The sequence below is a fragment of the Mauremys mutica genome, chromosome 19 (assembly GCF_020497125.1).
Source record: "Mauremys mutica isolate MM-2020 ecotype Southern chromosome 19, ASM2049712v1, whole genome shotgun sequence".
NCBI lineage: Eukaryota > Metazoa > Chordata > Testudines > Geoemydidae > Mauremys > Mauremys mutica.
Genome location: NC_059090.1, coordinates 7508478 through 7534130, shown reverse-complemented (window position 1 = coordinate 7534130; position 25653 = coordinate 7508478). Strand labels below are relative to the sequence as shown.

The 25653-nt window shown below is 46.5% G+C and overlaps 1 protein-coding gene across 2 annotated transcripts in view; it reads right to left on the bottom strand.

Moving 5' to 3' along the window:
- The window catches only part of LOC123353029 (NADPH--cytochrome P450 reductase), a 61597-nt gene extending 38340 nt beyond the window's left edge, over positions 1-23257 (bottom strand). Inside the window, exons 1-2 of one of the 2 annotated variants that reach the window (XM_044993734.1) lie at positions 22971-23257; positions 899-1091 (exon numbers count right to left, since the gene is read on the bottom strand). In XM_044993734.1, the coding sequence (XP_044849669.1) occupies positions 899-1077 (179 nt within the window). In that variant the 5' untranslated portion in view covers positions 1078-1091; positions 22971-23257. Of the gene's footprint in view, positions 1-898; positions 1092-20904; positions 21057-22970 lie in introns of those variants that run through there. The other variant, XM_044993736.1, reaches the window with a different exon arrangement.
- Between the last annotated feature and the right edge of the window lie 2396 nt (positions 23258-25653).

The following is a 25653-nucleotide window of genomic DNA, read 5'->3' as shown; positions in this document are numbered from 1 at the left end:
TACAGAGGAGTGTGAGGCGGGGAAAAGGAGGGGCACTGGAGAAACTTTATGACTGTATGTGATGGGGCACACAAACCCCACGCTGGAGAAGAAAGGGTTAAGGAGCTTCTCTGGGCCCAGGCAGCACCCCCATACACACACCTGCAAAGCCTGCACAAGCTGGTAAAAAGGAAAGCCGAGTAACTCCGTGGCAGAGACACAACAGAGGTGAGCTGACCTGTGCCCTGAACTCCCAGGAAGGAACACCACAGGGGCACCTGCCGACTGAAGCCAGGTGATACTGACCTGACTCGGCCTGCAAAGCAGGGACTGGTGACTTTTTGAAGGTCAGAAACTTTATTTGTGTGTTCAGTTATTTACTTTACCCTATGGGAAGAGAGGGCACTGGCAGGAAGTGATCCAGGGAGGCAGCTGGAGAGCACCCCAATGTGCAGGGCTTAGCTGCCAATCACTGGGACCCCACATTGGTGCCCAGTGGAGAGGGTGGGCCCAGGCTCCCCTACCAGCCCCTGAAAAGGAGACAATGACAGAAGTCTATCGCTCACCAAGAAACCAAGTTGGGAAGATCCTGCAGGTAAGAGGGTCCACACCCAAGACCCTGATGCAAAGGGGGAAGCCCTGAAGCCCTCGCAGACTTCTGAAGACTTCATCATTGTACTGTGTGTAACCCAAAAAAATTAGACTTGAACATGTGACCCGGCCAGAGTGCTGAGACACTGAAAGGACAGATCACCACAGGGCGACTATGTAATGAGGAAGGGGATCACCCAGGAGGAAGACAACCTCCCACACCCCTGCCTGACCACTAGGTGTGACTGGCGGTGAGCATTCCCCTTCACTACATACCAATGCAATTTAGAAGCACATTCATCCCGAGTTCATCAGGACAGTCACTTACGTTGGCTGGATTTTGGTGAATTCGGGGATTTCTTCCTTTTTCTTGCGGAAGAGGAACCAGTAGGAAAGGAGGCCAACGATGAGTGAGAAGAGGAACACATCAGTCATGCTAAAGAGAGTGCCCTCCGGGACAGCGCTCTCAGGAGGGGGGAGAGTGGAGTCCATGGCAGAATCCCCCATGGCAACCGGCAACACTAGAAAGGGGAAAAGAGAAAAAAAATAAAATGACATGTAATGAAAGTGCAAACTGTGCCAGAGCATCACGGAATGAGATGGGAGAGACCCAGGAGAAGACCAACCAGTACATGCTGAGTCCAGTATAGCTTTCGATGTCCCAAGGGCTAGCTCATCCTTTAGGAGATCATTCCACAGCCTAGCGCATCTCACTGCGAAAAAGCGGCTTTTTGCTGTATTCAGCCAAAATTCCTGCTTTCCAGTTGTTTCAACCCCAGCCAGCTTACACCCCACCCTTGGCGCGAGCACATTTCAAACAGCTGTAGCCTTGTGCCTCTCTGATCTGGCTCCCATCTATGTCAGCGGCAAAGCTTGTGACGGGAGCCAGATCAAACTCACAGCTGGCCCTCGACTCCTCCAGAATATGTATTACTGAGGCAATTCCTCCAGCCACCCTGATCGTTTTTGTTGCTCTTCTCTCTTGTAGCTTTCTGGGGCAGACTTTACTGCCATCTGACTCAACCACACCAAAGCCACAGAGAGAGCCTGTTACCTTCCTCCATAGTGGTGTGATGCCTTGTTGGATGCACCCCCAAGCTGCGTTCATTTTTGGTTTGCTTCAAATCCATGTCTAATTTGCCCTCTCCTAACACCTCTAGGTCCCTGTTGGCACTACAACATTCACATTCCCATTCCAGATGAATCCCAGTTTATTCATTTTTGTCCACTTTTCTATTCTCTCTAGTAAATCCTAGGTCCATTCATAGTATTGCCTTTGCACTCATTTAGTATCTGTCAGTTTTATTAATACCTAGCCCAGGGGTAGGCAACCCATGGCAAGTGTGCCGAAGGTGGCACGCGAGCTGATTTTCAGTGGCACTCACACTGCCCGGATCCTGGCCACCGGTCCGGGGGGCTCTGCATTTTAATTTAATTTTAAATTAAGCTTCTTAAACATTTTAAAAACCTTATTTATTTTACATACAACAATAGTTTAGTTATATATTATAGACTTATAGAAAGAGACCTTCTAAAAACATTAAAATGTATGACTAGCACACAAAACCTTAAATTAGAGTGAATAAATGAAGACTCGGCACAGCACTTCTGAAAGGTTGCCGACCCCTGTTCTAGATCTTTAAAGTAGTTAGATGAAGACAGATTTCTGAAATGACAAAGAGCAATGTAACGGATTGGATGGGACTGTTCAAGGAACACCTCTATGTTAATTTGCATGCAATTAATCATGTGTTACCGATCTCTTATCAATGATTCTTATTCCACCCACCCACCCCTGAAAAGCGTCAAAAAAAGAGCTGATTGTTGTGAGCACAGTCGGACTAGCAGTTCCCCTGATCCAGCTGGCTAAGGTACTTATTTGGCCCTCATTACCGCATTAGTTCAGTGCCTCACAATCTTTTATGTATTTATCCTCACAACACCTCTGTGAGGTAGGGCAGTGCTATTATCCCCATTGTACAGGTGAGGAACTGAGGCTCAGAAAGGTTAAGTGACTTGCCCAAGGTCACACGGGGAGTGTGTGGCAGAGCAGGGACTTGAACCCAGGTCTCACGAGTCCCAGGCTGCTGCCTCAATTACTGCCATCTTGCCCTTCGAGAATAAAGAGCCACTGCTTTTCCTCCTCCATTGCTTCCCCAAGCTGCCAACTCCTCTTAATCAAGCTCCACATTGGAAGACTAGTTTCATGATGGGCAGAACAGAGTTCTTAGTGGGCAAGCAGATGATTAACTTGAACTATGATCGATGGGAGCAGAGTGGCTCCTTGCCTTACGATTGCCTCTGCCAAGCCAGACGACTATGGACATTTGAACGTGTTGTGTACAGAGTAGTGACAAAGTTGACAGAGAGGAAGAGTAGGCAGCAGAGGTCTTTGCAATGGTGGTGTCACATTAGGAAACTGGCAGAGTGGTGATTCATAGATCTCAAGGGAACATTGTAATCAACTCGTCTGACCTGCTGTATGACCCAGGCCAGAGACCTGCCCTAGAATTATCCCTAAAGCAGATTTTTTGGAAAAAATATCATCTTGATTTAAAAACAGTCGGTGATGGAGAATCCATCACAACCCTTGGGAAATTGTTAGTCATTCTCACAATTAAAAACGTACACCTTATTTCCAGCCTGAATTTATCTAGCTTCAACTTCCAGACTTCGGCTCATGTTAGACCTTTCTCTGCTGGACTGAAGAGCCCATTATTCAATATTTGTTGCCCACGTAGGGACTTGAAGACAGTAACCACGTCACCCTTTAACCTTCTCTTTGCTAAGCTAAACAGATTGCGCTCCTTGAGTCTATCACTGTAAGACAGGTTTTCTTAATCCTTTAATCATTCTCAGGGCTCTTCTCTGAACCCCCTATCACCATCCTTCCTGAATTGCTGGCACCAGAACTGGACAGAGAATTCCTGAAGCAGTTGCACCAGTGCCAAATACAGAAGTAAAATAACCTCTCTGCTCCTACTTCTTATACATCTCAGGATCACATTAGCTCTTTTGGCCCCAGCGTCTCGCTGGGAGCTCCTGTTCAGATGATTATTCACCACAGCCCCAAACTGTTTGCAGAGTTGCTGCTTCCCAGGATAGAGTAATGGAAGTATGGCCGACGTTCTTCGTTCTTAGATGCAGAAAATGATGTGATTAAGTTAACCCCCCCCCTCCACGTGCCAATGGACTGGCTATATCTACACTGCAATTAAACACCCATCACTGGCCCATGTTGGCTAACTTGGGCTCACGAGGCTCAGACTATGGGGCTGTTTAACGGAGGTGCAGACATTTGAACTCAGGCTGGAGCCTGGGTTCTGGGACCCTTCCTCCTCATTCGCAGGCTCTGAAGCCTAAGAAAGGCGGTGGGCCTCAGAGCCTGAGCTACAACTTCAAAGCACTGTCTGTACAGCTATAAGAGGTAGCACAAGCCCCGCTCATCCAAGTCGGTCGACCCAGGCTGGAAGGCTCGCTCCAAAATGCTGTGTAGACACACGGTCCCAGAAGCAGGGGGCTGAGTGATCCCTCTATTGTGTTTATTATCAAAAACATACTAGGAAACGTTACCGTAAGTAATAAAGATCAGCTCCTGCTGAAAAAAGCCCAGCCGATTAATGTAGAGTCTCCCCACCAGCTTACTACAGCTCATGCCACTTCCACTCTCTGCATCCAAAGAGCTCTCATTCAAAGGCCAGAGCCTTAGCAGTAATGACGCTATGGCACATAAGGATAATCAGAATGCCCACTCTACTCCTTCCCAAGCAATGCAAATAAGCACCATCTGTTCTGAAGTTTAGGCAAAGTCACTGCCTCTCGCGTTAAAGAGACAAATGCCAAGCGATAGCACAACCAAGAGCAATTATAGCACAGAGCCCTGCCTGAGACCAAGCAGCCAAGTTCAGTTCCAGATCTTTTAGCTACAGCTGGCTTCTGTCCAGGCATTTATAGGAGGCGTCAATCACAGTGCGATCTGGGCTTCAATCGCAAACCTCACTGCACGGCTGGAAGTTTAGAAGGAAAACTGTCTAGTGCAATAGGTGGTGAATTTCAAAAGCCACTTGCCCTGTCCCAAAGGGAGAGGGAGCAGCCACTGGACACAAGCTTCAACAATACTGTTTCGACCTTCTTGCACCAGCTCCAACCCTAAAAAGTGAGGAGAGATTTATTCTGCATCTTTGGAAAATACGGTACCATTCATCCTGAAGGATTTCAAAATGGTTTAATCACTATGAGAGAGACAGGCCCACTCACCGACCCATGATCCTCGATCTCCCACTGCAATTCATAGTCACCAGCTGTTCAATAATGCAGAGCAGGGCAGTAAGGGGAACACTATTGGAAGTACAACCACCAGGCAAATTGAGGTAGGCAGAGGTCAATCACCCAAGCTGAAATCTCGCCAGGGCGGAGGTTAACAAGCTTGCAAGAAGTGTTGTAGAAAATGTAATAGTCAAAAGGAATCAAAGGCTTGATTTTATATCTTGTCTGGAAGATGGTGCCACCGCAAGAACAGAGTCCCTGCACACCTTATGGGGAAGTCGGTCCAGCACTGAATGACAGGGAAGTGTGCCACGTATACTGAATCATCAATACCACTCCAGGCAGCCCCAGGAGCTAGTCTCCTGTTACAAGTACCGGACCAGTGTAAGTAAGAATAGCTCACAAGCTCACAGCCTGAGGCAGCATGGTTTTTGCATGACATCCTCCAGAAAAAATGGGATGTGTATGTTGGCATAAAATTCACTCGCTCGGAGGCTCTCTGAATTGCCAGAGATTACAGTCCAACTGCTCATGGATCCAAGCCCTGACAAAGGCTGGCCATTCACGCTCAGCTGACGTGCCCTAGATTCTCAAAAGAGCTCATATTCTCTCACACAAACACACGCTTCTAAACAAGAGGTTCTCTCTCATCGAGGTCGGGGGGGCCACATGCAGACATCTAAAGGGAAAAGTACCTATTGGTACCAGTGACTTGGACTGGCACAGCTTTGCGAGGGCAGGATGAAATGGCTTCTTCTAGTGCAGCGTTTCTCAAACAGGGACACAAGGGGCTTTATCTTGCGGCTAGAGCTTCCTGAGCGGTGATGGGGGAGGCAGTGGCCCCTCCTCCTGGGGCCACCAGCAGGCCCTGCCCCTCTCTGGAGAGGGACAAACACTGGAGGAGCAGGTAGCCACTGAGTTCCTGGAGGCGGTAGGGTCAGACTTCAGCCCTGGGGTGGCAGGCAGCAGGCTCAGGTTGCACGAGCTCCCATCCCCCCAGGCCCAGGGCTTTGGGCGCCGGTCCCTAGGCTCTCATCCCAGGGCTCATACCCCTCCCACCATCCCTGGCCCCCGCTGCCACCTCCCCTTCCAGGGCTTAATTTGTCCCTGGTCTTGCCAAGTTTAAGTAAAGCTGCTGTGACAAAGATCACTTTTCACAGCAGACTTAGTAGCTAGCTGGAAGACTGTGAAAAGTGATATTAACATATTATATTAATTTCACTTTTCACAGCAGCAGGCTTACTAGCTAGGACATTAAAAAAAACAAAAAACATGGAAGCAAAAGAAACAACAAAAAGTACAAGAACGTGCAAAGCACCTTATTTGTGTTTCTATTCTGTTTAGGTCCAGTACAGAATAGACACAATTTTACATTATTTTTATTATTGAGTCTGCAAAAAAACAACAACACACACCTATATAAATAAATTACAATGACTTGGACGTGTATATGTCTGTATTTATTTGTTTTTCCTAAAGTTAATTACTGTACATACTCATTCATAAGCCGAATATTATTGGTAAAAATGTAACGCATCAAAAAGAGTGGGGGTTGGCTTATAAACGGGTCGACACCAAAATTTGATGATTTTAAACTCTGTGGATTGAATATCTAATACACTGTTGTTTTGTTTACCTGGAGCGTCTGCAGGCGTGGAGCCCCTCAGCTCCCTGTGCTGCGGTTCGCCGTTCTCAGCCAGTGGGAGCTGCGGGAACGGCAAACCGCAGACACTGGGAGCTGAGGGGCTCCGTGCCTGTGAACACTCCAGGTAAACAAAACGTCCAGGCCCGCTAGCGGCTTACCCTGACGGGCCAGGAGCTCAAGTCTGCCAACCCCTGAAATATAGGGTCGGCTTATGAAAGGGCCATAAAGTTTTTGCTATTTTTACCTAATCATCTTGGGGGGGGGGGGGTCAGCTTATAAACAAACGGGCTAACGAACGAGGCCACCAAAAACTTTGTTGTGAGAACCCTTCTAGTGGGATGTTGCTGTGGGACTATGGCCAATTGCTGAACAGCACTGCTGTAGAAAGTTACAAATCAGAACTTCAGCAGAGGGTGTAGAGAAGCACATATGCACTTCGCAGTGACATTTGACAGGCCTTTCGGGTGCACCACTCAAGGAGCTTTGCCCTTCCAACTTCGCACGGCTAGTACAGGAACAAAAACAGAACAATTGATTCTCAGACCTGCTCAGAGTTTTAGTTGACTCAATTTAAGAATGTGACTCTACTCTGAGGAGTGATTGAAAGCGACATCATGGGGCTCATTGTCTATTGAGGGGTCGGCAACCCTTCAGAAGTGGGGTGCTGAGTCTTCATTTATTCACTCTGATTTAAGGTTTTGCGTGCCGGTCATACATTTTAATGTTTTTAGAAAGGTCTCTTTCTATAAGTCTATAATATATAACTAAACTATTGTTGTATGTAAAGTAAATGAGGTTTTAAAAATGTTTAAGAAGCTCCATTTAAAATTAAATTAAAATGCAGAGGCCCCCCCCGGACTGGTGGCCAGGACCCGGGCAGTGTGAGTGCCACTGAAAAATCAGCTCGCGTGCCGCCTTCGGCACACGTGCCATAGGTTGCCTACGCCTGGTCTATTGCCTGGATTTCCTAAAAGTGAAGAGTTTTTTCTAGCCGCCGGCCCTGCAAACTAACTCGGAGACCTGAGTGTTAACCGTGAGGTAAGGTTTGGCTTTATGCATCACCACAGGTTCCCCTGAGCCAACTGAGGTGGGTCATGCCATAGCTGCAATTGCAGAGTATGCTTTATGATAAAGCCTCTGTAAATGGAACATCGTTGTCAGAACGATGCATGAGTCAGGGAAGAATCCAGCTCTCTCACACTGCTGTACTTGCTCTTCAGTATTAACTGGCCCATACAAACTTATCTGTAAGCAAATGAGACACTGAGTCACCTACAGCTGACAAGAGTTAACAAGTTTTAATTCTGACCCCACCTGGTCTTTTGTTTCCAAGGAAAGCCCTGCCTTTAACACCCTGAGTTACTATCTGGATAAGAGACATTCTCATACACACTTCCGTTTTCTTTAATTCTTCCTGCCTTATGCCCCGGTTTAGTTTCAACTTCTCTTTAAGGCCTCAGCAAAAAGTACATATGGAAGTTGCTGACTCCTACATGGGAAACCGAACATGGTTGCTGCTTGTTTTAAAGCCCTGATCTGCCCAAGAAAGGAGGAAGTGGAAGGCCTACTAACAAGTAGGCAGCTGATTAGATAGATATTTCCGCAAGGTGCATTTTTGCCAGTCCATGCAGAAAATAAAGAGGGTCCCCAATCCTGCAACCCCAACTCATATTGGAGTAGCTTCACGGGCATCGGTGGGGTTACACATGAGGAAGGACTGCAGGACCAAGCACTAGATGTCTCACCCACCCTTCTTAACAGCCACTGTCCCTTTGCACAAAGCCAAACCAGCATTTCTACTTCAGAGACTTCCATCACTTGTGTCTTTCAGGGGGGATTTCCAATAGGCACAACCTGAGACACCTTAAAAGGCCTGATTTACAGAGGGGGGACACTTAGAACTCTGAGCCCCTCTGAGGTGACTGAAGGCATGAGGCACCCAAAAATAACCAACCACTTCTGAAAACTGGGCCTTAAATCTCTGTGAGCCTCGGTTCCCATTGGTGAAGTGGGGTCTATTGCCTTTTCTGTTTAGACTGTCAGCAAAATGGGGACCCCTCCACCCCCGCATCTCACCTGGGACCTCTAGGCAGTAATAGACTACAAATAAGGTAGTAATGGGGGGGATATGTTAGGCAAGGTTATATTTTAGCCCATTCAGCTTTGAAATGGTCCCTTTTCAGGTTTAGAGCTCTGTATTGTGTTAGATTTAGGTCTGGTCTCTAAACACCATGTATAGTTCATGTCATTGTGAAGTCATGCAGAGATGTTCTACAGCAGTGAATTCATGCACATTTAATTTGTCTTTTAATTAAAAGTCATCTAACTTCAGTGCCAGACATTTCACGAAATCGGGAGCAATAAAGGGCCCGATTCTGAAAGGCGCTGAGCACCCTCCACCATGGAGTTCAGAGTCAGTGGAAGGTGCTCAACACATCATAGGACCAGGCCCTAACACTAGTAAATTACTGGCAATTAAGTTATTAGTACAAACACAGTCCTTGACAGAAAATGTCCTGAAAAGTTGCCGGCAGCATAAAACCTCTCCCTGCAACTCTGGCACACAGCGCACGTCAACGATAAATGGAGATGAACAGACATCCTTGAGAATAAGAGAGAGCCCTCAAACTCAGGTTGCTTGGCACAAGGTACAGAAGCCTACCGCCAGGAAGTAAAAGAGTTCCCCTGTCCCTATTTCCAGGATTTCTCTATCACAGTTGTTTTGTTCTCTATCCGCAAGGAAAGTTTCACTCCCCAAAGCTGACTTTGGGACTGATCAGACTTCAACAGCAATTGTGGATGTACAAGAATGCAGGTTTAAGCTACTCATCCTGTCGCCATAGTGGGGCTTGGACTGTGGCGTTGAGCCCTTGCTATGCAGTTACTAGAAAAGAATCAAATCTCAGAACAAGCCCCAAAAGCCCAGAGATGTGAAAACCAGACCAACTTTCTAAAAAAATAAAAATAAATTTTGTGGCTTTTTGCAATGTAAACAAAGAGGCCTTTTACTTTATACAAACATCTGTGACCAAACATTCATAGAAACAGACAGCAGAGACATTGTTGAAATCACATATATTAAGTCAGTTTCACTTCCAGGTTATATAATCATAGGACTGAAGAGCCGGAAGGGACCTGGAGATGTCATCTAGTCCAGCCCCCTGCGCCGGGGCAGGACCAAGTACACCTAGACCTGACAACCTGATCTCCTCTCAGTTGCACTGGTGTAAATGGGGTGTAGCTCCACTGACACCGAGTTACACGCATGCATGAGAAGATTCAGGACCGCTGCACAAAGCAAAGCTCCAAGCTACTCTTCTGGGCTGTTCCCTCCTTTTCCCTAACTGGACAACTCAGGCTCTGCCCATTTCAGTCTCACGGAGTTTTCAGGCACTGGATCATCCAAGACACGTTGCCCTCAGGTCTGCAACTCTGCCCACCCCATAGACTAGGCATGTGAGGTAGAAAGTGCTCCAGTTCCATCCACAACCACAGTGCACCCCCGCAAGGTCTCTCCAGAATCTGGTTCTATATAATCACTGACTTTGGCACCTTTGGTCCAGGACTTTGCAATGCAGACGACAGAAGAGAGAGCCAGAGTGAGGTTTTCTGCACCATTACTCTTCTCCCCTGAACTTTTATTCTAAGCAACAAGCCAAGCTACTCATTGTTTCCAAACATGTAAAATCAGTGGCAGCAGCCACCTGTAGGAGGTTGAGATGGAGATTAACCTAGGAGGCTGCTGGCGGACATGCTGGCGGAGGCTGCAACACGTACACAGAGGCCTGCAATTAGGAATTTAAGAGAATAGTTTCAGTTACCCAAGATGTACATTCCAATCATAGACAAGAGTCGGAGAACTGATAATGGATCCCACCACGCAGATATTACGTGAAAGTCCTTACTAGTTGAGTGCTGTGCTATTCTTTGTGGAAAGGTGGTCAGAGAACAAAAACCATCACCACCTCTAGCAGTGGCTTCAACAGCATAAGGGTAAACACTAACAGCCCCCGAGTCCCTGTTCAAAGCTTTAAGTAAAGTTCAATTTGCTTGAAACCATTTATTTTAAGATTGAGTTGTTGAAGCAGAAGTTCCAGTCAGAGCAACACATGATGGCTACAGAGAAAACGCTGACGCAAGTAACCAAAGAAAAGGGAAGGCGAAGAAAGTGTGCTGCCGATATAGAGAATCGCAACTAAATATCTGTGGCAACAGATGGGATGACTTGGCAGATCCACACTCTGTGGCACATTTCTGCAGCCACATGACGCTCCTGAATCAGTATGACTCAACACATCGATACCATTAATAAAAAGGAAGTTGAAACACAAGGCTGCAATGATTCCCCGCCCCAGGAACTTTGGCATTGCTAAGAACACAAAGGATTACACCATCATTGCAGAAATCATCATCTCTCCCAGTTAGGATACAACTGAACTTTTCCCCAGTGTGCAGCTGAGGAGCAGAAATGAACACAAAGATAAGGGCCAGCAGGACCACTTGCTCCTATTTACAACTTAACTGGAAATACCAATAAAAATATCGGGGCGAGGGGAGCAGGGTAAAGTGCTTGGTCAAATACATCAGCCATGAGAGCATTTTACAAACTGTACACAAACAGCACCACTGAAATGCAACCACTTCTGGAGTGGAGGGCAGCAGCCTAGATGAAGAACTGACACACCCCTGGTTCTTATGACTAGGGCAGGGGGTGACCTTTAACAGGCAATATATATGAAGGAAGGTGTTCATTTTGAAATATAGGGCAGGGACTCAGTTCTTTCAGCTATCAAAGTTACAAGAGAGAGATGTTATTAAAACATATTTAATAGAGAGGCATTAAAGTGAGCACAGTTAATGTTAGCCAACCAGTGTCATAATAAGCAGTGAGGAGACAAACACACATATCTGGAGCAATATATAACCTAAGGCTATTTAAGGGACGTGTTGTGGCCTAGAGGATAAAGCACCGGACTAGGACTCAGGAGACCTGGGTTCTGTTCCATTCCAGGCTCTGCCATGGGCCTGCTGTTGACTTTAGGCAAGTCATGTCCCCATTCTGTGTCTCAGTTTCCCCAGCTGTAAAATGGGGATAATGACACTGACCTCCTTTGTGAAGCTTGCCGAGATTTAATGATGAACAATGCTACACGAGGTCTAGGTATTCATTATTAATACCACACTGGGCCTTAAAAATCAGTGCCCTCTGTTCCAGGATACTCAGCACAGAAACCCATTTCACAGCCTTTGTGGCAAATGGCATTTATACATCACAACATTAGACTGAAAGCAGCCTGGGTCTTTCCAGCACCATTTTCCTAAACAAACACAATTCACTAGAATGAAAGCTCTGATGTGGATCGTTTACTATTCCTCACCTCTTGAATTCAGGGCAGTTCAGTCGATTTTTTTCACTCTGCACCTTCGCAGTCCCAAGCACACAGCCTACCCTGATAATACTCCCTCACTTGCCCAGATAAAACAGGGAGATGGGCTGCTGAGTGTCTCACGCAGGGTGGCTTGCTACAAGTATTACCATTTCCTTCCCACTTTACCCACCGGGAATTTAAAGTACCAGCTATTCTGTATTTTCTTGGTTGGTACCGGACATATTCTCTGGTATCTGGACAAAAAGACAACGGAGGGAAGCCCAAAGTGACCTCTGCTTCGGGATGCTTGTCACACTCACTTCAGCAGCGGTGAACAGATCACAAAGACTGAAGAGGAGCTCTGTGTAGCTTGAAAGCTTGTCTCTCCCACCGACAGAAGCTAGAACAATACAAGCCCTCACCCATCCTCTCTCACAGATTCAACGGCATTTCTTTGAGCATGGCACTACCTCAGCCTGCGAAAGCCAAAGGGCCTGGTTTTATATTCCTTACGCAGACAGAACCCCCACTGTGGTCAGTGGGAATACAGGACAGCGACCCAACATAAAACTTCCAGTAGGAAAATGGGATTTCTCCAGTAGGAAGAAAGAAAAGGTCCAGAAAGATGACGTCAAGATTCTGTCAGTAAAATTAATCCTGGTGGAAACTACAGAGAAATCTACAGAGGGGATGCTGAAACATACAAGGATAACTTTGCATGCAGCTATTTGATTCAATGATAGAAGACAGTACCCAGTTATAGAAGAAACACTACTATGCCAAAACCTCTTTTAACCAGCCTTACACAATTCCATGAAGATGCATCAGCCCAAGCACAGAGTCTATTTGCCTGCCATCTACCTATGTGGTTAGTTTTTCCTCCTCATTATCAAGAATATTTTACCCATTTGTTCTTGGTCCCTTCCCCCCAAAGAAAAAAGTTCTACTCGCTCTGGGTGAAAAGAATTTTTCCTAACTCCCCACAACTGGCATGATGAGGTTCCCAAGCCTCGGCAAAAGAAATCCTCTCTTCTCTCGCAGATCTCAATGAAGAGGGTAATTGAATATACAGACACAAGGCACATTCCTAGTCCAATTCCTACCCTGACTGCAAATGTTTCAGTGCACTCGAGCCCAGCCTTGACTGATGTTCAGCTCCACCAATTCTTGACAAAATTCAGGTCAGTTAGGATTGCTCAGCGCCAACCAGGATCAGGCACCAACTCCATAGTTTTTATGTGCGTTAGATTTTTTTAAATCTTCTGTTCCTCCTGTAAAAGTTTTGGGGAAAAGCTCAAATAAATCTCTTCTTGCTTTGCATAAATATTTATTTTACCGTTGCTTGGCACTTCTACAACACCTTCCAACCAATGACAGAAGCAGCGCTGATGAAGCATCACAACCAGGACTAGGTACTATTTGTCTGATAAGGAAACTAGGGCATGGAGCAATGAGGTCCAGCCTCACCAAAAAGCCCTTCCGTTGTCTTCCCTTGCAAGACACCGGTTTCGCGACAATTTTCAACAGCTCAGAATTTCCAGTCGAAGCAGATGGTTTGGCTCTAGGAGCAAGTGAAGTAGGAGTAAAAAAAACATGTTGCATAACACACAACTGTGAAGAGTATTTTTTTATGTACACAGAGTAAACAAAAAAGCCACTCAACGATGCATTCCCTGCTAATCAAACCCTGATGCCGCAACTCACAAGATGGAGACTGGCGCAGATTCTATTCTAAGTACAATATAGAACCCAAGTGTATTTCTTCCTAGCAGATTTTTTAAACATGATCTCAGCTTCAAGCATTGTACATTAGGGCTTTCATTAGCAACCAAAAACAAAAAACCTGGCAGCAGCCCTCACTTGAGAAGAGCAGAATGATTGTAAAAGCTAGAAGACAGAGCGTCAGAAAGAAGAGGATGGTTTCACAGGGACAGAGAGAGAATTCTGTCCTCGGGGCTGACAAAGATGTATACTGCGTGCCAGTTCAGGTTAACTTATTTTTGTAGTTTGATGCCTCTTGTATTTAATTTGGTGTTATTAGTTACTGTGAGCTTAGAGAACAGCTGTTTTCAATAGCCCTGAATCATTTCCCTCGCAAGCTTCCAGCCTTGAAAAGCCCGTCTGCTTTTGATTGTAAGCACCAACCGTTGTGAGGTATTTGCCTCAATGTCAAACTGCCCTACCAAGAACTCCACAGTTCCTTACACACAGATTAACATGTGTCAGCATGGAGGTTTTTGTTTCTGATCCCTAGATAAACTGAAACAAAGAGGGCAGGAGGTAAAATAACACCCTCTTCCAACCAAAACCATCGACCAGTTTGATTTCCCAGTGGAAAACAAGTTCAGATTGTAAACAGCAGCGTGGTAAAGGGCAAAACCAACACTGTAAAAAAAGTCCATGTATCCAGACAGGGCAGGAGATGGTTAACGTCAAACGTGCACACTGTATTGTGGGGCATTGTTTACACAGGCAACACCTCAACACAGGCTTATGCGGCAGAATTTTAAGAGCCCCCATGTAAATCTGAATATTGTGGAGGGTTCAAGAATTTATCTGCAGATAGCTGTGTTTGGAGACTTGGATATGATTAAAAGGATACTGCTAATTTACATATCACACGCCAGTCCGAAAATGTTACAAGTAACACCTACAATCACTGTATCTTCTCCTTCTATCAATTTCTTTACTCTGGGCACTTGAGAGCACTTTCTGCAGAGTCATCTTCACCGAGCCCCCTTGTACTCATAGTTGACCCACACAAATGGGAAATAGGCCTTTCATACAGCAAGGGGAGAGAGGCGGGGAAAGATACATTGATGAACATGTGGTTGTAAAGCCACGAGAATTGGCCAGCGGATTCATTAGGTGTCTGATAAATGTGAAGTCCCATCATCCCCCACACTGTGGCTTCTGGTAAGGAGGGAAAGCACTTCTCTCTCAGCACACTGTTTCCTGGCTGTCGCAAGGGCAGGTTCCCAGCCTCCAAATCCTGCTCCCCAGTGAGTAACTCCAGTGTCTGCCTCTGCTGCTGCTCTCAGATTTCCCAACCAGCAGAAGGCAACTGACTTAATTTTTGTCAGTTTCACTGTTTCCCAATGATTCCAGCAGCAGCCCTAACAAGGGACAAGAATGAGTTTTCTCTCTGATGCCCCTTGGCAAAGCACTGAGCAGCTCCAGAGGCTCTACAACAGTCTGGCTGCAGAATCAGGCAGACAGCCCTGCAGCAGTTCCTCTGTTCTTATTTTGACAGTTTCCTTTGCAACCATATGTGATTTAAAAAAAAAGAGAATGTGGGTGATGGGGAAGGGATGTTAAAGGAAAGCTTAAATTCTGCAAAGTTTAAGAATTGCAAATAGGTATTAGTAACCCAAAGTAGCAAATATCAGTATGATTTTTTTAAAACCCAAGATTTCATCATTAGTATATTATTGCACTATTTCTTCAAAGCACTTTGCATACATTAAATGTTTGTCTCAACGCCCCCGCAAGGGTGCGAAGTATTATTACCCTCATTTTACATGAGAGAGAATAAAGATGCTGTGTCTTGCCCATGTCCCACACTACAGTGGTAGTGCACAAAACAGAACCCAGATCCCCGGACTCCCAGTCCTGTGTTTTTAATACAGGATTGTGTTTTAAATACAACCACCCTATGCAAAACGTGCACGAACATGATAGTGGCTGAAGGTTAAGAAATCTGAGTTAAAGAGCTTTATTTTACCAGGAAACATTTGGGAGAACCGTTATAATTCAGTGCTCTCTGACAGAGTCTTCGCAGTTGAGGTTTAGTGAGCATGAAATATTTCATGTGTATTTGTTTTCTCTTTCTATACTTGAGAATTATTGGAGTGTTTTTAATTTGTCTCAGTGTGAGCGGCTTATCGTTTGCCTCACACAGTTACATATATGCCACTCCAATATTATATAATCATGACTTGTGCAATGATTCTATGCTGTACTTTACCAGGCTGATACCCCAACATAGTGGCTGACCAGAAACTGCAATAAACCCTAGTCATGTTCCATGAGAGGGGATCAATAGTTGCATTTTAGAAGTGACTTGCATGGTATCTGGATATTATACTGAGAGATAGTGTGGTTGTCAGTGCAGAAAAGTGAGAACCAGGACTTCTGGTTTCTATTTCCAACTCTGCTACCAACTTATAGTGAGTTAAGCATGGCACTTAGGGACAGATTTTTTTAAAAATTTCAACACCCCAATTAAGGCCAGATTTTCAGAGTTGAAAATATGACTCACTTCCCTATACAATTCCAATCCATCTCCTCTTCTGATCTGTAAAACAGAAACATATTTACCTGCCTCACAACAGGTAATGAAGTTGCCCTGCTAGCAAAGTGCTTCGAAATTTTCAGAACTGTACAGGTACTGTACAAATGTAAAAGAACAATTAGGCTGTTAGTACTCCTTGGAACATTCCAAAGAAACTATGTAAGTATCATTTAAAAAAAAACAACCCACAGTTAGGAAAACTCCCTTAGGGTACGTCCATACTACCCGCCCGGGTCGGCGGGTAGCGATCGACTTCTCGGAGTTCGATATATCGCGTCTCATCTAGACGCGATATATCGAACTCCGAACGCGCTCCCCTCGACTCCGGAACTCCACCACCGCAAATGGCGGTGGCGGAGTCGACGGGGGAGCCGCAGACTTCAATCCCGCGGCGTCTGGACGGGTAAGTAGTTCGAACTAAGGTGGTTCAAGTACCTTGCGTACCTTAGTTCGATACCCCCCCCCCCCCCAGTGTAGACCAGGCCTTAGTTGCTAACTAAGCAAGAACATTAAAATAATATGCAGCTAAAAGTCAAACCAACTGTCCCTATGTGTCAGTTTGGACTGTCATGGTTCTTAGGAGTAGCCTTCAGTACTACAGAGACTTCTTTCTGCAGGCTCTATGGCTCAGAAGCAGCACACAAATGGATTTTGGTGTTTAACCAAGTAAGCGGTAACCACAGATTATTAAATTTCAGACCGTCCATGTTGCATACAATAGAGTAGGTAATTAAGCTTATAAAAGACTCTTTAAATATTGAATAGGTACACAAATACAGTAGAACATGTGACACACCTTTTACAATACCTTGTGAAGCATAATCCTAGCACTAGATCAAGTTATACTGGGAAAGCAACTTTTACGTAAGATATTAACCATGGTTTTTAGTTAAGAAAGCAGAACAAAGTTCATCCAGGGTAGATAACATCCCCTTGGTAGTTTTTTTACACAAGAGAACTATAAACTCTTGGTAGTTTTTTATATAAGAGAAAGTGAGAGAACAGGATGAGTATGGCACTGAACAAGATAACACATAACCTTTGGTGTGTGGCTAAGAGTGACTAAAAAATTACCCTATGGAATTCTATAGTTACTCTTTATCTGTAACTTATGAAGCAAATTTGCTTCATTCACATGTCTGAAGTTCAGAAGGCACTGTTAATCTGAACTCCAGTCAGGTTAAAAAAAAAAAAAGTTAAAAAAGTCATTTAGGTCTTACACCTGTCCCTGAGGCCCCCCAATCATTTTGGTGGTTTTCACAAGTTCTCCTGCTTCTAACTTTTTTTCTCATTCCTGTTGCTGTATAAAAGATCCCCACAAACCAGGGAAACTGATCAAATGAACAACAGAGGAAAAGTGAGAAACTGACTATTCAGTAACAGACTGCTCTGTCAATGAAATTACTGTAGATACAGGTTAATTGCTTAAAGAGACACCAACTCACAAAGCCCAATAGTCTCAACTTTTTCCACCTACTGTTCAAATTTTGTACTTCAAAATAATAGGTAAGCTTAGTATAAGCATAAGAGATTGGAAGAGTTTATTAGCTTTTGTTAGAGCTCCATGGTGTTTCCCTCCTACCAATGAGAATATATGTAAACAACTAGCTTGGCCAGATCTTCCCCTAATAGTTGGCTTAGTTGACAACTTCTCAAAGCGCATTTCAAGTTATAAATGGTACCACATGAACTACAAAGAGGGGTTCTGTTGGCTGTTGTTTTTAAACACTTTCAGGAGAACTTCAATGTTCAAAATACATATTTAAGGGCCTGAAGGAAAAACAAAAGACCTATTCATAGTCTTGCTATTTCCCCCTCACAGGCACAGAACTGTTCAAAACAACAATGCTGTGGAATTCTGCACCCATGCCATCCTCAGCTATCATGGCAGGAGAGCTGCAGTTAAACCTATTACTGTAGTACACGGATGAGAGACGGCCAATGAAATGAATGAAAAAGTGGTGTTGGCAACCCAGTAGGTGGTGCTCTTCCCTCTGAATGAATGCCCTGGCATGGTGCTAATAGGGCAAAGGTATGCCCTGATTCCAAGTCTGACCTGTTGCAGTGTCAGTGTGCATTACTGAAAGCGGTTACTCTGTTTCGCTTCGGGGAGGCTACATTTCAGCAGTGGATGAAGTGACCACTACAAAGCATGCATCAAGCTTGAAACATTTTGAAGTTAAAGGCTCCATTTAAGTGAAAATATTGGCATTTCATATTCAGAACTGGGAAATATTTTAAGTGACTGGACTGAAGGAGCCTCAGTTCTTTTTGGCTTCTGGCCTGAGAGTTAGCTGTTGAACAAATTCTGATTTAAAAAAATCATAAAGATGAACATGCAAAAGAACTTCAGTTATACAATAATTCATCCTGTTCAGATGAAATGAACAAACTGTCAAATGAATCCTCCTCTCTGTATCTTGTCCACTCTTCCAGTGGCTTATTTTAGCTTCAATGGCTCCTTTCAACCAAGGTTGCATAAAACGTTTGGCCAAAACCCAGTCTAAGTGCCGCAGGATGGGTCACTTACTCTTATGAATGAGGAAACCTGATAAATGTTGGCATCCACTCCTCTGATTAATCTTGGTCATTATGTTCCCTGCAGCTTGTCCCATCAGTTTTAAATCTCCACCACCTCCTTTGAGGAGGTTGTTCTTCAGTCTGTTCAACCTACTTTTTTTTTTTAATTTCACCCCACTACTCCTAGCGATGTCCCTTTGGCTACAGATATTTGAAAGATGGAAAAAGATTTCCAGGGCCAAGCTGCCTACATGGCAAGAAAAACAGCTGTGGAGATAACACAGGAGTTTGAGAAGCCAAGTCAGAGTTCTACCCCAGCCCAGGAGCTGGACGGGAACAGACATCACTGGACTGCAGGGCCTACCACCAGGCTATGGGGTATTCTGGGGGAGGTCTCCTCCAGCTCCCCTGTTGAAGCTGTTCCATTTTGTATTAAAATACCTGAGCAGTTGTTGAGCCAGAGGTAGAGCTTGAGGTGGATTCTACAGCCTGGTGATTAGGACACTCACCAGGGAGACCTGGGTTCAGTCCTTGTGCCAGTGAATACTTAGTTATGTACACAAAGTGGAACAGCTTCAACGGGTCAGACTGAGAAAGGCATAGCCCAGGCATAGGCAACCTATGGCACACGTGCCAAAGGCAGCACACAAACTGATTTTCAGTGGCACTCACACTGCCCGGGTCCTGGCCACCGGTCTGGGGGGGGGCTCTGCATTTTAATTTAATTTTGAATGAAGCTTCTTAAAAATTTTAAAAACCTTATTTACTTTACATACATCAATAGTTTAGTTATATATTATAGACTTATAGAAAGGGACCTTCTAAAAACATTAAAATGTATTACTGGCACGTGAAACCTTAAATTACAGTGAATAAATGAAGACTCGGCACAGCACTTCTAAAAGGTTGCTGACTCCTGGCATTGCCTATAGTTTTGTGGCTAGGGCATTCACCTGGGAGAAAAGAAACTTGGACTCAAATCCCTGCTCCAGAATGGGGATCTGAACCTGGGACCCCACATCCCAGGTGAAGATCCTAACCACCGCAATAAAAGGTGGGCAGTGGCACTACCCCCCATTACCTCCTCTCCAGTTTTGAGACTCTAGCCTGCCTTTCTTCTTCTGACCAAACTGCATTTTTGATGGACTCCTGTCGAATTTGCCAATAGTTTCAGGTCAATTAAAACTGGCACTTCACAACAAATGAACTATTCACCTGAAGAGTTTCACCTAGCTCTTCTGTACGGCACATGGCAGACCTGGCTAGCCAGCACCAGGAGCCACACAGCTCTTAAGAGACTTCTGTCAGCATTTAGACAGAGCCAAGGGCAGAATCCAGAGTCCTGATTCCCTGGCTCAAACCCACCAGAGCCAGCAACAGAACCTAGGAGTTCTGACTCCCCTGCTTGAATCCGCTAGACCCCACTCCCCGCCCAATGGTGGGGAAAGAACCCAGGAGTCCTGGCTCCCAATCCCCTGCCCACCGCTCTAACCCACTAGGCCCCTCCACTCCCTGAGCAGGGAGAGAACCCAGGAGTCCTGGCTTCCAGCCCCCACATGTACCCCACTAGACACACACACCCCAGCACTGGGGAAAGAACCCAGGAGTCCTGGCCCCCAATCCCCTGCCCACCACTCTAATCCACTAGACCTCTCCCCCACTCCCCTCCTTGAGCAGGGAGAGAACCCAGGAGTCCTGGCTTCCAGACCCCCTATGTACCCCACTAGATACCCCACCCCAGCACTGGGGAAAGAACCCAGGAGTCCTGGCTCCCAGCCCCCGCTGCTCCCACTCAATAGACCCAGTCCCGAGCGGGGGAGAGGACCCAGGATTCCTGGCTCCCAATCCCCTGTCCACCGCTCTAACCCACTAGACCTCTCCCCCACTCCCCTCCTTGAGCAGGGAGAGAAACCAGGAGTCCTGGCTCCCACCCCCCACTCTCACCCAATAAACACCGCCCCCATCGGGGAGAGGACCCAGGAGTCCTGGCTTCCAGCCCCCCCATGTACCCCACTAGACACCCTACCCCAGCACTGGGGAAAGAACCCAGGAGTCCTGGCTCCCAGCCCCCGCTCTCACCCAATAGACCCCCCCCCCCAGCGGGGAGAGGACCCAGGAGTCCTGGCTTCCAGCCCCTCCCATGTACCCCACTAGACACACACACACCCCAGCACTGGGGAAAGAACCCAGGAGTCCTGCCCCCCCCCCAGCGGGGAGAGGCCCCCGGGCCCCGCACTCACCTTGCGGCTCCTCCTCGGCGGCTGCGGCGGGGCCTGGTACAGCCGGGCCGGCACGTCCGGCGGCACCTACCACCTCGGGCCGGGGGGCGAGAGCCTGGCCCCGCCGCCGGGACCTCCTGCGCCGCCGCCGCCGCCCGGACCTCGGAGCGGCCGAGACCTCGGCGCCCCCCGGAGCTCCCCTGAGGAGCCCCCCGGCCGCCTCCCGGAGCGGTGAGTGGCGCGGACCCCGCTCCCCCCGCGGCCCCGTTTGGTACAGTCCGCGCGAGCGCCCGGCGTGGGGGCGGGGGGTTGTTAAAGCGACAGCGCCGCCCGGGGAGGCCCGGTTGGGGGGCAGGGGGAAGATGGGGGGTTGGGGTGTAGGGCCCCTTGGGGGCAGGGGGAAGATGGGGGGTTTGGGGTGTAGGGCCCGTTGGGGGGATGGGTTTGGGGTGTAGGGCCCGTTGGGGGGCGGGGGAAGGTTGCTGGGGGCTCAGGATGCAAGGCCTAGTCTAGGGGTGGGGAAGGATGGGGGTGCTGGGGCCCCATGGGACTAGAAGCTGTACAAGAGACAGTCACTGCCCCAGAAGGTTTACAGTCTGTCTAGACAAGACAAAGTATTATCCCCATTTTACAGCTGGGCGCAGAGGCATGGAGAAATTAAGGCCCAGATCTCATAGGTATTTGAAATCAATAGGCATTAGGCACCTGAATACCTTTGAAGACATGAGCCTAAGGTCGGGTCGTCATTTAACAATTAGATCAACCTAGCTACATTGCACAGGGTGATGAAAAACTTTGTATCCTCAATAACACAGGCGACCAACCCCGGCACAGATGCAACTAGGTTGACAGATTGACCTAGCTACCGCCTCTCAGAGAAGTGGATTAACTACATCGATGGAAAAACCTCTACTGTCGATGCAGAAAGTGTACACTGTGCTGTTGTAGCAGCTACGGTGTACACATGGCCTAAATGACTTGCCCAATGTCAAACAGGGAAGCTGTGGCAGAGTTGGTGACAAAAAGATTTTCTGCGAGAGCATCTTTCCTAAGAAAAAGCCATGGGTGAGTCACTTAATATCCATGTTACATACTCTTAGATTTAATTTAAAAAACTATTGTTCCTGGAAAGATGATTCACTATCTAACACTGAAGGAAAACCTGTTTTAATACTGTCAGATTTTGGTCTTGGGGCTTGTGCACAAGGTAACTAAAACCAAAATAACTAAATGGGTTGTAATTCACATCTTCAGTGTAAGTGTTCGTGGGGACACTTATTTTAAAATAAGAATGTCTGATTTATATATAATTTTAAGCTGATTTTTAATTATTTAAGTTATATCAAAGTAGGGGGCTCTTATTTTGATTCCAGTTACTGTTCAGACAATTCCTTGGATTTCCTGTATCTGATTCCCCACTGCAATCCTCCATCTTTACATTGGTGTAAATCCAACTAGTGATTTCAGCAGTTACATCATCATCAAAGTGAAGTAACAGTGGTGACTTGGGCCCCTTGCCTCTGTTATACAATCAATATTCATTCAAGAGCAAACCGGTGACCGCCAGAGCAGAAGCCAGACCAGTCAAACATGCTATAAAGATTTCCTGGGCTCGTCCTCAAGCACAAGTTGTACTGCTTTAAGTGGTCTAGTTAAAGAAGTAAAAGCCCCCTAGGCTGGACCAAGTTATACAAGTATAAAAAGTGGTTATACTCGTATAGTATAGAAGAGAAATGAGCTATATGGATACTTAGCTCTTACATAGAAGTTTTCATCCATAGATCTCAAAGTACTTTACAAAGAGGTCAGTATCATTATCCCCATTTTACAGATGGAGAAACTGAGGCACCTGACGGTGACGTGACTTGACCAAGGTCACCCAGCAGGACAAAACCAGGACTGGAGCCTAAGTCTCCTGAGTCCCGGTCTAGTGCTCTATCCACTAAGCACCTTTACACCCATATAACTCTGTGCACACAAGGAGTTGTACCAGTAAAAATCACCCCCCTAACTGCGAGTTTTACTGGCACAACAACTGTGGGTACTAGTTAATGTGAATGCAGCAGGTAGGAACTAAGACCACCAACCTTCTCAAAGGTAGATCTGCCCAGTGTCACCAGCTTTGGCTCTTTTCTTGTCCTGGTTCGTTGATTATTTTGATCGACTGATTTTTACAATCCAGTTGGTATCATATGATGTTGCCTGAGGTGGAAAAGCCTGCTGCAGTCACACGTCCACAGGCAGGGTCCTTTTCTGGGGTCCGTATTCCACATAAAGCTGAGTAGTTCTGCTGGAGAGTTGACTGTATCTGCAAAAGGAAGGGCTGCCTGCACAGACGTGCCTCTGATTTCCTTTTTATCTCCAGGGCTGACCCTGCGTGGTGTGGTTTAAGCTGAGGGGAAAGTCAGATGTGGAAAGGGCGGAGATGGCAGGGAGGAGGGGTTATGCTAAACCCGGTTGTGGGGGCCCAGCCCCTTAGAATCAGAAATGTGATCATTCATATTTAGTGGGAAGTGTCCTAGGGACGCTCTGTACTTTTCTGTCCATACACTACACTATGGAATCTGCACGTTTCTGTGGAGGAGGCCAGTGTTCTCCTCTAAATGACAGCTGGATACACAATTAACTTTTTCACTGCTGGCCCTCTACCACACCTGCTGGGCTGCCCTCATTCCTCAGTATGTCACTGAAATCAACAGAGCATTAAGGTGCACGTGGAGGGATTCAACTCCGCAGCAGGAGTACCTGCACACTTCAGTCATTCAGGAGCACAGCTGGGGCAGCCAGACAGGATGTAACCAGGGTCCTGAGCAGCATGGCAGACTCCTTCTGCCTGGACCTAACTAGGACATAGATTCCCAGGCCGGAAAGGACCACTGTGATCATCTAATCTGGCCTCCTGCATAACACAGGCCAGAGAACTTCCCTAAAATAATTCCTAGAACAGATCTTTTACAGCTAGCCATATGAAAATGCATATTGTGTGCTTGTGCCCTGCTTGCCAGCAAGCCAGATCACTCAGTATCAGTGACCAGTCTTCTCCATTACTTACCACTCCCCGCGATGTTTGTGTCGTCTGCAAACTTTATCAGTGATGATTTTCTGTTTTCGTCCAGGTCATTAACAGAAATGTTGCCTAGCGCAGGGCCAAGAACCCTTTTGCCTCATGCACCGATCCAGGTGTGGTACATGAGGCAAAAGAAACTTTCCCCTCTGCCTCCTCATCAGCTTCAAGTACGCACCACGGCAGGTCACTTCTTGAGAGCCTGGGAGCAAAGGAGTTAATTCCTCCATAATGGTGGCAACTGCTCCTGCTGGCATTTTTGTTAGACCAGTAGTTTTCAACCTGTGGCCTACGGACCCCGGGGGGCCGCAGCCTATGTCTAAGATTTCCAAAGGGACTTCCCTTCAATATTTTTCCAGGGTCCACCAATGAAAAAAGATTGAAAACCACTCTGTTAGGCCTGTAGGGGGCCTGCTTTAATATATATCACAGGTATAGATGAATACAAGGATAAAGATTTCCTTTGACTAGGGTGGCCAGATGTCCCGATTTTATAGGGACAGTCCCGATATTTGAGGTTTTTTCTTATATAGGCTCCTATTACCCCCGACCCGATTTTTCACACTTGGTATCTGATCAACCTACCTTTGGCAGAAGCAGCTGGGCATGAAAGCAATGATAGTTCCATGAACTAATATATTCCTTGTATAAACAACAGCACAACTGGCCAATAAAAGCATCACGCTCCTCCCCAGAGCTATTGCAGCATCGTATTCCCCCAGCATATGACACAGCACGAGATGCCAGGGTTACAGCCATAGCTGTGTAGCACAATGGGACCCTGATCTTTACTGGAGTGTCTGGCCGGTACTGCAGTATAAACGATAAATTACCTGCCCCAAAAAAATGTTAAAAAAGAATGTTAAGGTGCAAAGTCAAGCACCCCAAAGTTGCCTGTGTAACCTTACTTTGGACCCCTGGTGTGTCTGCATGATGATACTGGTTTTAACTACGTGCTCATGCTCACATACTATTATTCCACGGCTACCGGCTCCACCTGTAGTAATAATAATGTTTAATAAATCAGTCACAGCAACATGCCGGAGCCACGCCCAAGCCAGGTGCGAATACCTCAGCATTCCTCCTGGATGACCCCAACCACTTCACATTCCCAGCAATTGCACTCCAGCAAAGTACCCTTCTGTGATGCAGACATGCCCAAAAGATGCCTGGGGGGTATATTACACCTGCGTCCGGACGTCTTCTTGATAGTACACGAAAAGGGACTGTGTGGTGGCTCTGCTGAGAGCTAAAAACGAGCTGATTGTCATGGGTGTTGCGAAATGTTTTATGGGAAAGAGCAGATAACGTATGCAAAACGATAGAATGTTTAGGTTGCAAAACTGTTGCCATCAGACATCTTGTCACCTGAAGTGAGGGGCGGTCTCAGGACTACTTCAATCAACTTTGGGAACAATGGACATCCATGGAGCCAGCCCCTTGTTTACTGTCTGGGCCAGGTGGAGACTTGAACATCCACAAAGACAAAGGAAGCCTGGGAGAGTGCTCTGAAGAGGGGAGTGCCCTGGGCTAAGAAACAGTGGCCTGTAGCTGTATAAGAGCAGGAGAAATGGCCCAAGTTGTGATCCATTACTGGAGGACACCCTTGGCCAGCGGGGATGTCTGATGAAAAGCAGATCCCAGCTCATTGGACTGGGTTAGTGCTGCAAGCGATCGTGTTTGGGTGAGGAATACGTTATTAGCTG